At 36.6% G+C, this 17,811-nt stretch overlaps 1 protein-coding gene across 1 annotated transcript in view; it reads right to left on the reverse strand.

Moving 5' to 3' along the window:
• Positions 1-13,100: 13,100 nt before the first annotated feature.
• The window catches only part of SUPT3H (suppressor of Ty 3 homolog (S. cerevisiae)), a gene marked incomplete at both ends in the record, with an annotated part of 81,724 nt that continues 77,013 nt past the window's right edge, over positions 13,101-17,811 (reverse strand). Inside the window, 4 exons of the mRNA XM_010073212.1 lie at positions 13,101-13,211; positions 15,475-15,663; positions 16,078-16,185; positions 17,094-17,206. Of these exons, the coding sequence (XP_010071514.1) occupies positions 13,101-13,211; positions 15,475-15,663; positions 16,078-16,185; positions 17,094-17,206 (521 nt within the window). The remainder of the gene's footprint in view (positions 13,212-15,474; positions 15,664-16,077; positions 16,186-17,093; positions 17,207-17,811) is intronic.

Genomic DNA, 17,811 nt, shown 5'->3' on the forward strand with positions numbered 1-17,811 from the left:
TATTATTATTACTTTTATTATTATTTCTTATCCTTATTCTCCCAGCATAATTGGAATTCAAATTATGTGGAATTAGAGGTGTATAATTCTTAGGCAAAGCTCTTAGCTGTGGAATTACTTCCAAATTGGTAAAACAGAATAGGAAGGGTTTTCACCATTTTTTTTTAACCATTCAGGTATATACCAGGTTCCACAGTCATTCAGTAATTGAAGCCTGAAGGAAACCACCTATTTGACACATGTTCTCAGGGCTTTGAAGATCAGGATCTTTATGAAAGACCAATATGTTACATTGTTATCCATGTGCACATCAACTGACAATTAACTAACCTAAATACTTACAGAGACACAGAAGAATGTCTCACCAAGGAAAAATCCCTCCTCATGTCCTCTTTCCTGAAACCAAGTGACACAGAGGAAAGGGTATAATTTCTACCAATAAATAACTAAAGAACTTAACCATTGAGAAGGGAACTGAATTATCCTAGGTGATAGAACTAGGGGTAAGAAGCTCTTGGTTTAAAAGCAAACAAAACATCCTCATTGTGAAATCTTGTCACCGTGAGACAGCAGATACAAGGGATGTACTTGAAAGCTCTGGTTGAAGCTTAATCATAAACCGGACATCTCAGTCACAGATACAAGTACAGTACTACACAGCACTAAATACACGACTGGTACCTGATTAACTGCTTTCAGTTTCTAGAGCCTGATATTCCCTTCAAGAATTTCCCTTCATTTCATGACTTTTCTCTAGTTCTGTTAACAACACAATATTAACCCAGTGCTGTATCCTATTTAAATCCTTTCAGCATCTTCCAAAACCTTCCAGTGAAGCTAACATTACAAGGCCAGAAGCAGGATCCAATCTTAATTTCATCCCATTTTATGCTTATTGCTAGGACTTTTTAAGGACCCTTAGCTACCTTCTCCTTCTCTGGCACCTACCTTCACAGTACACACAGATGCGTAATTTGCACTTACTCAGCTGAGCAGTACCCATGTATGTTTTCAGAAATAGAACACAGGAAAAATAACTGAATCTCAAATTTCAGTCTACCTATTGCTTAAACTATTCTCTCTCTCCACTAGATATATTTTTGAAACATTCTGCCTTTCATTCCAGCAGCAGAAATGCCATGATCTTGTCTTCTTCATCAAATCTACTGCCAGTGCCTTTAAGGTCACCATCACTGACAAAAGAACTACTGTAAATTAAATGTCCAGAGAAACGAAGATGCCTGGAAGAATCACTTTATGTACAAATAAAAAAATATTAAAGTTTTTCACATGCCCAAGACTATTCTCTTTGTTTTGTTAACTAATATACATTTAGATATACATTTATAAATTATAAATGTATATTTCTCTGCATCTCTACATTTACATTTTTAAAAATCCCTTCTTCCTGTAAGCACCCTCCTCCATCTTTTTCTCCTATGGGCAGTAAATTTTAAAAGAAGAATGTTGAAATAACAGATGAATCAAAACATTTATTACTAATAACACTGAAAGCCTCAATTTAGCACGTGCCTTTGTCAGACTGAAGGTATAGTTTAAGAATTAAGCAGATGATTGCTTTGCTGAATTGAGGTTTACATGACCTTGAAGTTAAAGACAGAAAGCTGGAATAATGCAAAACCTCAAGGAAGGGAAGAAACACAGAAACCCCAAACCGAAATTCATAAAATGTGTTCAGTTGCCTCAAGCCTGATGTTTTCATTTGATTCTCTTAGAGAATTACTTGCAAGCACTACCAAATGTGCAGGCAGGCTCCCTGAAATGGGTCTGCTTTGGTGAAAAGTAGAATTCAGGTGTTAAAAAGAGATTTTCTAGTAACCATATAGCAGCGTTGCCTTCTGCTGCCTGGAGGCATACCATAGGGACAAGGGGAGATGAGCATCATTGCCACGGGGGATAGACAGGACAGAGGACACAAAGCCAGAGGATGCTGCTGTTAGTGGTATCAAAGATTTAAATGAGAAATGACACCTCCCTGTGTGGGGCAAGATAAATAGTCCCTGTTTAAACCTCTGCACAATGCCCAGCTCAACAGGTAGCCAAGTCTGAATATTATTATAGGACTTCGTGAACAAGAGAATGGGCCACTAATGGAAAATAACAGATAATAAAAGTTGTAAAAAAATATTTCCATTTGGTCCTGTGTTCCCACATTATTGTTTATTCCTTTCCAGAGTTACCCTGTTAGAGATTTTACACTCTTTATTTGCAAAGTGAAAAGTCAGTGATGCCAGAGACGTCCACAGTTACAGCCTCTATCCAAGCTCTATACAATAGGAAAAGTCTGTCAAGTGTTAATGGTAGAAACGACATCTAAAAGGGAGACCCCGTTCACGAGAAATTAAGTACCATGCAATTTTCTTCAACCAGAGATTAATTCCAACTCAAACAGTTCTATTACATGATCCTCAAGTTCTCATAATGTTTCATCTAGACAGCTCACATCCTGTGCTACGAAGCCGCGCGGCGTTGCTGCAGCCTCGCACAGCTGCTGCACTTCACCTCCGAGCTGGCTCCGTCCCTGCTGTAGGTGAACTGACAAATACGAGAAGTTTTAGTTCATAAAGTGGTTTTAAATCTTTCAGGGAGGAAAATATGAATGAACGCTCACTTTCAAGGGAAATCTGAATGAACTGTACAGAATACAACTACAACTACTCATCTTGCGTTATATAATGGCATAAGTACACGGTATTGTCCAAAATCTAACAGACTCACAAAAACATGAAACCTGCAGGGAGCTGCACTATTAGTCTGTGTAATGACAAGGAAGAAAAAAGCCACTTTGTTCTTAAGATTCTTCAATTTTGTTCTTAAGTTTCTTCAATTATCAATTTTCTATTTATTAACCTTTGCACCAGAATGTACACACTACATGAATGCAACGTCACTATCTTTATAAAAATTAATGTAAATTACTGAAGATAGCCATCTTTATGTATCTTCCCTTTGTGTAATATCTTGGAACACTTAATTAAGTGACTTTTTTTTCCTACTATCTGCTGTAGAATTACATTTGCTCACCTCACCCTTGAAATCCATATTTATGTAGCTGTACTACATGTTAGATTGCCTTGAGCAAAGTACCAGAAGTCAGATTCTCATTTATACTAAGGTCTTTTAAGCCTCTCAGGAGGCACATAAGAACATACACTTCATTTAAAAAGTAATGTATTCTTACCCTCGGATCCTTTTACATCAGTACAACTGTGTGTAAAATGTCTCTAGCATGTATTTCAATCTGGCCATACAGTTAGAAAGAAATAATTATAGAAGGCTGACGAGATTAGGAGTTGCTTTGTTTTATATGAGAGATTCAGCTGATTTTTTTTTTTTAATTACTAGATATGAGAAGTAATGAAATCTTAGACTGCCAGCTCCTACGTTTAGCAATACTTGCAGTGTAACATCCTTGAACAGGCAGCAACACAATGGAGTAGCAACTCTCCACGTGGCTGTGGAAACTACATTAGCAGAGTCATTTTATGCCAGTATCTCCTACCTCAACAGAACCACATCTATACTGCCTGAAAGCCTTGCGCACCGCTTGCAACAATTCACGTACTGTGTTGCATAGTGAGACACTGATGTATGGGCAATCCAAGAATTTTAAATGTCCCCACAGGATATCAAATACTATCCAGACCGTTTGTAAATACTTTCCCAGTGCTCTGCAGAAAACGAGCCAGTTCTTCTCAAATCTACTTAAATGACATTTTTGTCTTATCAAAAAATCTATGTTCCTGTTTAATAAAATCATCTGGGCGACTTACTGTTTCATCAGTACTGCGAGCTTATGCCTTCGTTAATAAATTCTGTTTGAGCGTTAAGATTACCCCCAGTAGAGACAGCTGGGAAACTGCAATATAAAGTCAAGCAGCACACTTAATGACCAACGAACTTCTGGAAACTTAGTCCAAAATGATACATCATTGTGTCAGACACTCTTAAGCAATATGCAGCTTGGTCTCCCTCTTTAGAAACATGAAACCCCCTGAAACCGCTACCACAAATTGTGAACCTTTCAAATGACTGCCAAGCCACCTGCTTTTCTCCAGGAAACTTCATAAAACTCTCCAAATTAGTAATGTCATTAAGTAAAGCTTACAGAACTGTTGTTATTCCGAAGGAGTATTAGCTGTTTAGTTGAAGGAAACCAAGGGGGATTTTTATCATGGAAAGAACCATCATGTATATTGTATAATCTATTCCAAATGAAATGCTTTTAAATTTTCTTAAATATGCTATTCTTTCACGTTTTAATATTTCTGGGAGAAAACCATACAACCATATTCTCGGGATTAAATCCATATAATGAAGAATTCATATAATAATTCATATAATTCTTATAATGAAGAAGTTTGGTTCACAAGAGGGTATGTGAAAGATTCTCAAACAGTTTATGTGTCTTCAGATGGTATTAAGTGCTATATAAATCAAATGTCTGATTTTGCATTTTTGAATAGCACTGGAAGAAATAGCACTCAGATGGAAGAGGGAGCCTGATTTCCCCTGTTCATTCTCTTTTTTGAATGGTTCTACACAGAACGGGCAAGGATGGATTAGAGGAATGCCTTCTGTCGAGGAGTCAGCCAAAACCGTACCATCTCATCTTGGAGCAATTTATCCAATAAGATGATTTAGAGGACAGTTCAGTGGCACCATTTTTGGAAGGCAAAAGCAGAAGGGAAGGAATATAAATCAAAGGTGACTGGCAGGTAAAGGATATACGCAGCAATCAGCCAAACCATGTGCACACTGGCACAAATTCAACAAGATCATTTATAAAAATTTTAAGTCAGGAGTACACAAAAGGGGGTCTGGTGCTAACTAAATCCACAGATAGATTACACGCCACTGAAATAAACACTTCCAGATGCTGGCACACAAAAACCTTTTACAGAAAGAAATGTTTTCTTTCATAAATCTGAAAGGAGGAACCTTGGGTTGGGGGTTGGGAGGGAAGGGAACAAGATTTCCAAACTGAGAGTTGACTTCCTACTGGTTTTATAGAATAATAACTCATAATTTTCAAACACCCAGTGTTAACACTGTAGAATAACAAATAACTACAGACAATGGCTTGAAGTATGGACAAAGACATCATAACTATATAGCTGTTTCATGAAATAAAAATGTTTCATGAAGTAAAACCCCCCCTTTTTTTTTTCTTTCAAAATGAGAAGAAACAATAAAAATGTCAATTTGACTTTTCCTATATCAGGAACTGAATGTATAACCAAAAGAAAAGTTTACAAATGCTTTTTGACATAAATATACACATTTCATTTTTGAAAGCTGATTAAGAATGAAATCCTGACTTCTTCAAAATCAGTATCAATTGATTTTGAATATCAATAGGGGCAGTATATAGTATACAGGACTCTAAATATCAGAGATTTTTTATTTGGTTTCTATGTACCTAATTTCTTTCGGAAACAGCATTCAAAATTTTTTATCATTCACGTGCTTTAGAAAAATTTAGATGTGATGCATCCACACTGAGTATATTGAAGCAATTATTGAAGATTGCATTTCAAAACTTCTCACTACTATTTTGGTCTGAAATACACAGGAAGAAATTACTTTCAGTGAAGAAGACTACATTGCAGACCAAATGTGAAGCTCAATTTTTCTTGAAGTTTAAGGAACCTAAAACAAACTTGCTTTTCAAAATGTTCTTTTCTGTTTATCTCCACAAATATAATACTGCTATGCTGTACTTTGTATTTTCAAAGTTTCCCTCTCGTCTTTGCACCCCCACCATCTGCTGTTTTAGTCTCACACAAGCTCGGCATTGCTACGTCTTCAGTTATTATTCCACAAATTTTATTTTCTAGAGAAAATCAGTAGAGTCAGTATGATCTTTATTAATTTAAATTACTAAAGGTTTGTGACAAATTTCAGGTTTTTTTGCGACAGAAATGGACTTAAGCATTCGCATAAAAGCTGAGCTGAATCAGAATCGACAGTGAGCACTTTTAAAATATCACAAATGAAAGGTCTTGGCTAAGCGTATTATTTGATGGAGCAACTATTATTTACAGGAACATGTAACGTATTGAAGTCTTATGGAATATTTGCATTTATTATTTAAGAACCTATAAGAGTATAGGTAGGGCTGTATAAGACCCAAAAAGGTCTCTGCCAAGTAGCATCCTCTGGTGTCCTGTGTTCTTCGTGCAGGCAATGTCACAGGCAGTATCATCAACACGATTTTCTAAAGATTCATTGTTTATGATGCTTGGGCAATTTTATGGGATTGAAATTTTTAACGAGAGAAGGTTTAGACTAGCAAATCTTTTCATTCTGAAATTACCTGCAGCCTGAAGGAGCATTCCCCCCAACAAGTAAATACCCGAACACAAGTTGGTTATACCCTCTGTTCGTTCAATATGTCCTGTTTACACACACGCACGGCTGAATAACGGCCACAGGTCTGTGCAGGTTTACAATTCACATTTATAAACTCAGTTTCTCTTTAACAAAACATCTAAAACATTTAATTTCAGAACTGGCAGAAACTAGAGGGGACAAGGAATCTGTTTTGAAAATATTTTCCTATTCTTTCTGTCTGTGGTCTTCCACTGTCGTAGCTGACCACCTTGTTTTTAATTTCAGAGCAGAGGATGCTAGCTGTGCTAGCTGTCCTTTTTACTAGAGTTGTTCTCTCATGGTCACAAGTACTACTTACAAACTGTTAGTGTCCTAATTACAAATGTTCATATCAAGGTTTCAGAATAAATATTTATAAAGAATTATTTATTGTTTGTTACTCCAACTGTCAGAAATACAATCAATTCAAATAACTTAAAATAATTTCTCCAGAGACATTATGCTTGTATTCCTGGTAATAAATATCCATCTGATATTTTTGTGAAGACCTTGGCATACTGAATATTTATATTTAGAATAATATTTGGATGAATATTGGGATTATACCTATAGGCCCAGTCAATACTGCAGATCATTTTTACTATGTTCTTTACAGAGATGAGCTTTTAATATTAATGTAAATATTATTATCATTATCATTATTATTATACTTTTTTGGGCTTGTCTGTAGAAACATTGAGCTTTTTATAATTTGGTTTAGTATTGATTTTGATCCCATTTAAACCCTGAATCTTATTGAAATCAATGATGCTGCCATGTTGTAAAGTAAGTGAGTGTCCAGAACCAAAGTTTCATGAAGGGGGATGTACCCAGGTAATGCTACAAGATACGGCAATTTGCTCTGTCTCAAAATGACTTTCCAATACATTCTGTACACATAAGAGTACTCTCGTCATTTTAGGTCGCACTTCAATGCTTCTAGTAGTTAGACCACTCATCTGAATGAACCATAAAATGATCTAATCATGTGGTTATAGTGTCCATGTAAAGGATTGTAATACCAATATCATTGTACTTGAAATTCTGGAATAGACTGAGATGATGTTTATCGACTGGACATTAAGGGTTATTCTATTCCTTAACTATCTAAATGCATAATAAGAAAATGATGTTATATAAAAGCATTAGAATATTCATATATGCTAAATTTACATATAAATATAAACTAATCTCTCAGTAATTATTGTCTTTCAAAATTATATGGTTCTATTTTTTTAAATCAATTATTTATTTCTCTGCTCCTTGAAAGTGTGCACCATGCTTTAAAGTAGGCAATACTGAGTACCACCCAATACTGTTACTAGAGAATACATGGATAAAATATGTCCAGACTACCTTAGACATGATACAATGCAGAAGAATCTAGAGTACACTTGTGGCTTTTCATTGTGGCTTGCACTTGAAGACAAAACCTAACTGCTTTAATTATGTTAGTCATTTTGACACAGCTATTAAGGTCAAAATAAATGCAAACGGATCATTTTCACTCGTTTAATGTTAGTTCTCATTTACCATGTGATTATAAAAGTTTCAAAGTGTTCTTTTTGTCCAAACCAACATCCATCAAATGCTGTTAAAGAATAAATTACACAGCTTAACTCTTCTTCCAAAACTGCCTTATTAGGAACACTTATCACCAAATCAAATGGGAGAGGGACAATCATGATGAAAGAGCAAAAAAGGGAAAGATGTCAGAAAATATTACTGTTCGCGCTTTACAAATACATATTAACCATCTTAAGAAAATAGACCCAAAAGAATTTTTTATTTTTAATAAAACAGTCTCCAATATTTGCTTTTGAAACAGAAAATAAATCTAAATTCTAGGCATGGGACTGAATTATTCAGTTGCAAAAGACAAAGCCTGTACTTACGTTCAGATTTTGCATTTTAGAAATAACACGAATATTTTGAAGTATTTTACAAAACAGAAGTTCTTAACATTTCCTTCAGAAATCTAGTCATTTTGGAAAGAAAGGATGCTTGCATATGGCAACTAAAACTAATGAGATTCATCTCAGTTCCATCAAGGCTCAACCAGTCAAAACCAGCAAGATTCAGTGAAATCAAAAATAAAACATGAATCACATCAGTGCAACTTGACAACAGCAGGGTTCTAGCATGTATGTCCCAAACTGCAGCAGAATGCAAAATCATTTTGAACATTTGAATATAGATCAACCTGGGTCAACTCTCTCAAAGCTGAAAGACTGAAGCCGGCAGGAGTCCTATCAGGATGAGGCCGGTGAGACACTGGAACAGGCTGCCCAGAGAAGTTATGGATGTTCCACCATTGGAGTGTTCAAGGCCAGTTTGGATGGGGCTTTGAGCAACCTGGGCTAGTGGGAGGTGTCCCTGCCCATGGCAGGGGGTTGGAACTCGATGGTCATTAAGGTCTCTTCCAACCCAAACTCTTCTATGATTAATATTGTGGACTTCAGGGTACAGAACATAGAAACTGTGGAATCCCCACATTGGGCATAAGCTCCAAATTCCTTTTGCAGAAGCCTGGAGTGAGAGAACATCCATTATCCCATAATGTGCTCCGGTTTCCTCACCATCAGAATCAGACAGACAGCACGACCCGCCAGCTGGCATGCAACTCCATGAGCCACAGGGTCTATGAGGAATTCTGTATGGCAAAGGTTTCTCACAGTCAGGAAGCATCCTGGGATGAAGATTTAAAGAAATTTTGCTTTGTTTCTGCTCTTTCAAAAACTTTCCCTTGTCTTTCACCCTGGTGTCATAGACCTAAGATACAACACATTGTAATGCTTTCAGATAAAACTGCCAAACACAGCATGTCAGATATTAGCCCATTAGTATCAAGAAAACATTTCAATGGATGTTGGCAGCAAAAAGTGTGCAGTTTGCGATGTCCACGGCAAAGGTGTTATAAAAATCCATTTGTTATGGTAATTATTATCGCTACTAGTGCTGTTCACCTCTATAATTGGCTTAATGCTTGAAAATACTCACTATCTCTATTTCTGTAAAAAACATCCATCTAACAAAACTAATAGCTACCTAACACTCTTGAAATATTTATTTATTAATTTAGAACAATTTACATTAGTTCTCAGATAGTAACATAACTGGTTCTGGGCTAAACAGTCACTGGCCCACTATGACTGCATTTAGGAAACACACCTCAAATCTCCTGGGAAACCTTTTCACAGAAGGAAGCAAAGCATACCAGGACACCAACGCAGTAAGGGTAATCTTAGATTCATAACCAGTTAAACACTGGATGCCGAGTACAAAATGACTCTTGGTGTATTCAGGAATAACTCCTTCCTGAAGTACGGGGAAGCCATTACAATTACAAGTCAAGTGGATTCTCAGCCATAATTTTTCTTTTTTTTTTTTTTTTTCTTTTTCTGTGTTGGCTAATCTGTCACAGAAGCCCTTTGTTTCTCTCCCCCCTGGAAGTCTGAAAAAATTGGGAAAAGACAAGCCAATGGGAAAACACAACAAAAATATATGCAAATCCATTAGAGAAACTTAACCTCTCCTTCTTCAAGGGCTTCCTTCCATGCATATTCACACAGTCCACAACTCCAATGACACAATTCTCTATCCAGACATAGAAGCACACCATTTTCATGTAATAACAATAACCACTGTCCCTTAATTTGCTAAAAATGTAGATGGAGCATTGAGAAGCCCCCTGCAATCTACATTAAAAAAGACTTTCACAACAAATACACTTCAATGAAGTAGAGGTCTGGTGGCACATGTCTAATGTCTAACTAAACATAGAGGAGATATATTAACAGTCCTACAGTAGATTTTTATATAATCAGGCATGGCCATTTCTTCAGATGCCAGCAACAGGAACTATTTGACATAGGCTATGTTTATTTTCTAGGTAGTACGAAAACTTGATATAACGTTAGACAGAAGTCTGAGCTATTCTCCACGGTGTCTGAAGGAAAAAAATGAAAAGGGAAAGATCTACATCAGACAGCTTCACCAGAGAAACATATCTGAGAGGGATCCTGGACACGAATTACTGCTTTCTTGTTAACATCTAAAAAGGAAAGGTTGACTTTGGAAATTCCTGGTATGGAACCAACTTAGGAGATCCACTCACTCACAACACACACCACAATGATTGCCATCTGGGAAACCATCCTTGTTTTCTCCAGATTCAACACCATACTCAAAAAATGTGAAAACCTCCTACCTCCTTCATTCTCCTCTGTGGAGTTACAGGAAGGGATCTGCCTTGCTTTTCCAAATATTTTCTCTTTTTTCAAAGAACTGTTCTTGAATACTTGGATAACTTATTTTGCCTATTATTCCTGGTATGAGAGTCCCCGTGGGTTCCTAACACATGTCATTATTCAGGACAGATAAGTACATGGTTAGGTTTCTAGGAATGATTCTACCTTCTTTTAGTACAACTATCATAAACTTATCCTGGAGTAATTTAACATTTTGGCATTAGCAGACTTGCGCTTTTTTCTTGTTACTATTGCAAGAATGTAGAACTGTGTCTTTTACTTAAGGTTCAGTCTAATGATGATGTGCAAACGTATATTCCTAGAATCTACACGACCTTCAGGTTAGTTTTAAGGGTGGAAACAGCCGAAAGCATGACTTCACTGACTCTAATGACAGATACCCATTCAATATTTCTCTCTCTGCAGTTTTTAAAGTGTCACCACAGAATCACAAGAAGCACGTTGATTAAAGCCACCTTTCCTCCTCGTTCTGTCTCAGAGGTCACACAGATACACAAAGAAACTATTATGAAGAGAGTGGCAACAGGAGAACGGTGAAGTCATTCAAAAGAAATGTTGCTGCTGTTCAAAATGCCTAGAGAGAAGATTTTTAGTACAACATTGTGAGAGTCTGGCAATACAAAAAGGTCGGGTCAAAGGAAGCATCAGTCTACCTTCATACCTTCTGCATCTGTAAGGAACTTAGCGGAAGTTTGGGGTATTTTCTTTTTAGACAACTGTGATAGTAGTGTTCTTCCCCAGAACTGACAGGAAAAGTGGGCAGATTGTCAGACCTAAATGCATACTCTATAATGTCTCAAAATGTTTTTCCTGAACTTTCTCCTTAAAAAAAAAGAATCCCTATTACAGCTCTACAACATCTGTATGCATCTAGAAGATGACCCAAGAATCCCTTTCTCTTTCTTGGCTTGTTTAGAGGAACAAGATCTGCTCATCTATTCAACCATGCTGACCATAGGTATTGTCAGCAAATCAAATAGTTCATTTAGTTGTACTGTTTGGGAAGTTCACAAGACTGCAAGACATTAAACAAACCAAACCAAACCAAACTAAAACAGAGTATTTTATTATATATTGTTGGTGCAGAGAAATTTCAAAATTTGGTTAATAATTAACCAACCCACTTTTAGTGAGTGTCAGGAAAGGAAGATATACCTCTCTGTAGACATTTATGTGAGCTCTTTACTTCTTTATAACAAAATTAAGTACATTCTCTGCTTTCAGAAGCTATTGGCACATTCTTAGCTACATCTCTCAACAAACTTCTGCTAAAGACACCTCTTTATTTTGGACTAAAGATTCTATCCTATGCTTTACATCATACTAATCTAGCACTTGTGAGTAGCATAAGAGAGAGGTAGAACTATGTAAAGATAACTCATTGTAAATACATGTCAACTATCATTAACAAACCAAACATTTACTGCTGTTTATAAAAACATTGATCAGTTTTAACACTAAGAAAATTACAACTCATACACTCACTCTTATTTTTTTGTGTTCCTTGCTTCTGAGGTAAAGTCCCACTATTTCCTTGATATTTATGGTCTTCATATACTTCTATGTGATTTTTATGTAGAAGAATTTCCTCCAAATTCAGAATCGTTTTCCTTTCCTAAAATCCCTCCAAAACCAGATTTTTTTTTTTCTTCCTGATTTTTAGGAGCTGAGATCTAGTTTGGTGTTTTTTTGTTTGAACTTTTTTTCCCCTATAATGATTTCTTTGACATTCATCCTAAACGTAGATATTCTGAGGTAAGCAAGGATATATGCCACACAGATCAGCAGATGAGAAGAAAATGACCCCAGTTGATGACATTGAAGACAGACTACTTTCACATTTTTATCAGCTGAGAATATTAAATAAAGAATTTGTTTGGCTGCTCTGAACAATGGATTTACAATTTGCATAGAAAAAATGATGGCGAAACCTCACAACCCATCAGTGTTTTACCACAAGCTCGGTTCTATTACATTTTAGTGGAGGTTCAAAGTTGTCTAAAGAAACCATTCTCTTCTTTCTCCAACCATAAATGTGTCACTTGAGAGTTCAACTTCCAATAGGAGCAGTATCTGACACACAACTAATTTTAGAATATAAAGTGCTCCTCACCATATTGGAATACATATAATTTAAAATAACTGTAAACCTAAACTTTGCAAAAACAGAAAATTCAAGCACTAACAAAAAAGCATATTTTGTAATTGAAAGAAAATAATATTTAAAAGAAAAAAAAAACTTTTTTGTCTTTCCAAAAAGAGACAGAAATTACTAAGTTTTATTTCCCAAGAGAATTATGCCACTTTTATAAAGAAAATTACAGTTACCACAAATTGCTCTCAACAATTCCAAAGCTTCTTCATTTGACCACTTGAAAATCAAAGTTCTTTAAGATTATAAATATAACTTTTTATAACTCTGTTATTACGTACTGTGAATGGGGAAAGGGGGCCAATCTTGTGGCCGTAGCGTCGAATGGCCTCTCTGATGTGGCTGGGCTGGATGGCATCGCTTTGAGCCTCTATACCACAGGCTGCAGTGCTCTGCAACAGAAAAACACATAAATTGTTGCTAAATCAAAAACACACAACAGACCTACAGTGCATAAAGTATGAAAATAAACCTTTGTAAAATGGACCAATGTTTTATTTTCCTGAGGATACACATCATTGCTGCCACACACTACATTAGAGAAAAAAAGCTATTAACAAATCAAAGAGGACTTTTACATGAACTTTACTTAAGAGACCCAAAGAACACCGTATTTGTCCTCTTAAATCTTTCACCTAGTGCTGCTGTATGTTGCAATTGAAAAGAGCAGAAAATGTTCAAACTAAAATGAAAGGGTCATATAAGTCACACTGCAATAACCACAGAAACTATTTTTAAAACATTTCAGGCTCTCATTATGATGTCAAGGGGTGGGGAAAATATTGAACAAGTGCCCAAAGTGGAAGGCAATTTGACACCAAAATCACCATTGAGTAATATCAGATCGAAAGCTGAAGATGAAACCTGTGACATAATGGTGTCAAAGGGATGCAAAAATATTTTAATTACCTTAAACTGGATTGTTTTCAAATTTCAAATGACTTTTTGGATTAAGGACTCTACGTACGAAAAATAAGAATTCACTGCTACTGGTCCATTGATTTTACAAAAATATCCCCAGGATTTTAAAATAAAAAGTTGCCTTTTTCTCCTTGCTAGTCAAACCAAAATGTTGGTTTGGGCTCCATTTAGACACAGGTGCTTGTCAGAATTCAGATAACTTATCAGAATGATGGCTGCTTGGTAATAAATTCATGAAAATTATATTAGTGAACGTACGAAGAATGACAAAAACTTAAATTATACACTGAAATTTAATGTACACACATACACAGTCCCCTCATGCATTTACACTAAATACTAATGCTTTCAAACTTGGTATATTTTTAAAAAAATGTTTTATTTTCAAGAATGCTGAGTCCACTGGAGCCTGTGTGTGTGTGTGTACACACAGAATTATTCATAATACGATGGCAGATTCTTCCCTTGCTGATTGACGTTCATGAAGGCAATATGAAACTCAAATATTTTCAGCTGGACTGGGTCTTCATGGACTAAGAATAATATTCTTCACCAAGTTAACTCATTTGTCTCAATGCCTCAGTTATATTCGGTATATACCTAAGCAAATTGGATAAGTCATGGGAACATTTCATTAAAACTGTGCACTTAAATTATTTCAAAAAACCTTAAGTCAAACATTAAGAATTTGAAATAAACTCACAACACTAGTGAAACATAATGTATCAAAAACTACATCTCCAGCTAAATTCTTGTTCCTAGGAATTATGATTGAAATCAGCCACAGAAACAAATATTATCAAATGTAATATAAGAAGGGAGAGGAAAAAGCAAAAGTTTTCAGAGAGGTTTTTAGGATTCACTAAAGGCTTTCTAAACGAAGAAGAGAAAAAGTTGACTGTATTGGGAGTATCTACAGCACCGATGACACTACAAGGAGAAAATACAAATTTTTCTATCTGTCATTGCAAAAATCACTGGTGGAACTCTGAAAAAATGATTGCAGGAGAGCAACACACAGAGAAAAATCACAAGTCACTCCATTGCTTTGCAGCAAAGTGAGCAGTGCCATCACATTTTTCCAAAACAGCCCTAAGTGACTAACGCAGTGCTTCCTATCCAGCTCATTTAATCAAATCTATTTCCCTTGTGGTTTTCAGGTACATATATGCCTCTCAGAAAGAATACCAAGGATCTACAACAGCAGACAGGAATTGTAATATTTACATTTTACACTCTGAATATGAGGCATCCATATTTTATGCAAAGTAAACAAATATTTAGATTGAATGCAACCAACTGGCATAAAAAGAAAGCAGGTCAGGCAAAGTTGTTATAGGCAAAGAAGGCAGTTGCCTAAGGCTGCTGGGAGCAGGAAAATCACAACCACCTCTTTGGCTACTTTGCTTATGCTTTGAACCTCAAAACCTATGCTAGCTGCTACTGTCAGGGAAGGGGATGATTATTTGGGATGGTGGCTACTGCTGTGGCTGCAGAGGAACAGCTCATCTTAGAAGCAACAAAATTCAGTTTGCAAGGTATTACTGAGAAGCTTTAGCCTAGTTCTGATAGAAAAAACACCAAACCACACCTTTGGCCCTACAATAATTTTGGCAGTAAACATGTGACATATGTTAAAGTTAATATTTAAAATGTGACGTGTAATTTCCTTAAGATGTTTTGGTTTCTTTTTTTTCTTTTTTTTTTTTTTTTTCAGGCTTGTGCACCAAATACCTTTTTTCTTTTCCTTTGTTTGGATTTGGTAGAGTCCTGTCCAATTCCACCGTTCCCCAGGGCTCCTGATGGGGTTTTCCCAAGATGTTGCTGTCCTGCTGATGCTGGGGGTGTAGGTGTAGGAGGTGGTGTGTTTTCAGGAGAGTCAAGACTGGTCTTCACACTTGTAGATTGCCCTAAGAGATGTGGCTGTAAGAGCAAGATGTCAAACAGCTATTAGATACCAGAATCACAAAAATTATTTGTTACAATAATATCCGTATCACATCAATGCATGCAAGACAGTACTTACTGCACTTGCTACTGTTGACAGCTTTAATCTCCAAATCTGCAACAGAGAGCCTTCAATACAGAGAGGAAGAATTTCCACTCAAGAGAAGAGGATTTCCATTTATATAAAAAGATGCTGATAATAATTTAATTTTTGGAGCTATAATTTAATGTCTTTCCATCTAAATCAACAACTTCAATGTTCATAAACTCTATAACAGAAGTCTATATCAATACCACATTCAGTAACATCTACTCTGAAAGCAACAAACCACAGAAAACATGTAAAAATAAAACATAAAATGCATTGATATGTGAAAAAGCAAGATTTACCTCAGTAGAGTTGTGATACTGTATGAAGGTGGCAGATATGGCGTGACTGAACGGGTCACCAGCTTTGGGAGCCATGTCCTGCTTAACCAAGAGGGCCAAGTCCACCAACTGGAAAGGCACAAACAGAAAGGTTTACTGACATGGTACTTACCACAAATGCCATCACAACAATGAAGAGAGAGAGGAGTTGAGGGTGGTGGCACACTGGAACAGGTTGCTCAGGGAGGTCGTGGATGCCCCATCCCTGGAGGCATTCAAGGCCAGGCTGGATGTGGCTCTGAGCAGCCTGGTTTAGTGATTGGCGGTCCTGCATATGGCGGGGAGGGGTTGAAACCAGATGATCACTATGGTCCTTTTCAACCCAGGCCGTTCTATGATTCTATGATTCTATGGTAGAGGCAGATTATTCTTAGTGTTTCTCAGTTGAAAACAAATTTATTCAGAGATACTTCAGCCTAAGGAACCTTTCTTTTCCACTTCTCTAAATATACGGAGTAATCTATCTACCCGAGAGGGCTCGGCTTGGCACTAAGGTAATGTTTTGTTTTCCAGGAAATCCTGCTTTTTCATCCAATTGTGCAATGGGGTTGAATGAGCGTCAGTGCACTGCCAAAGGTCACATAGCAAAGTATGTGGTTTCAGTTTGGACTTGAATAAAGTTCGTGCTGGACTCCACTCTCCTCTGTAACCATTAGAACACATTTCTATTTGTGTATCAGATGGATGAATATGGTACAGTATGCATCTGTCACACAGTAAATTGGAAGACTGGACAGGAATCGAGTTAGCGTGGTTAGCTGGAGTAGTGACTGCGTGCTTCTGAAGGGGCTTACAACAGTCACCTGAGGCTGAAGTGACTCCAAGAGTAATGAATGGGATGTGGGAGGTGTCCCTGCCCATAGCCAGGGGTTGGAACTCGATGATCTGTAAGGTCCCTTCCAACCCAAACCATTCTATGATTCTATTAATTCATTTCATTAATCTGGAGTTCAATCAGTACCAGTACATTCCCTTACCTGTGCCACAGTCTCATACGCTAAATATGCCAAAATCTCCATTGCAACTGCATTTGGCTTTATTTCCATACTGCTGCAGTCCAACCAGTCACGAAACTTGGAGGCTTTCTTTGCTGTCCGTTCAAATCATAAGGGGAAAAGTAAAAATTAACAACAGGTAGGCCAAAATAATGCTGTTTTTTTTCCAGTTGTAGAAAATACTGCAAATGTGAAACAAGGAATGTGCGTGTGATTTAATTGTCTGAGGAAGGAATTATCAAAATGGAATTAGTGGGGAACAACTTATTTCATACACAACATGTTGGACACCCATAAGCAGCACAGAGTAAAGAGAAAAACACAGAGCTAATCAATAATACGGGAGATTTCAGAACAAGGAAGGGTCTACCTCAGTGGGTTCTAGATGTGACAAATCTGATTTTCATTGTATTATTGTAAAAGAAATAATATGATTGCATCACATCTTTGACAAACGAGAGAAAGCACTAGAAGAAATCAACACAAATCTGAGTCCAGATAAAATGAAATAATTGTATTAACAATAGTGAAGACAAATGAAAAAAGACAAAAGAACTAGGAAGTCCTTGTGTTAACTATCCAGGGATTAGGTGCTGACAAGCTAGTCAAAATGATTTGTAGATGAGTGTTTTAAAGATGTGCTTTGGATATAAAGAAATAAGGATAGATGTAGAACTGCAAATGATCAACACTCATACGA

This window comes from Pterocles gutturalis, unplaced genomic scaffold (assembly GCF_000699245.1).
Source record: "Pterocles gutturalis isolate BGI_N339 unplaced genomic scaffold, ASM69924v1 scaffold5562, whole genome shotgun sequence".
NCBI classification, from domain to species: Eukaryota; Metazoa; Chordata; class Aves; order Pterocliformes; family Pteroclidae; genus Pterocles; species Pterocles gutturalis.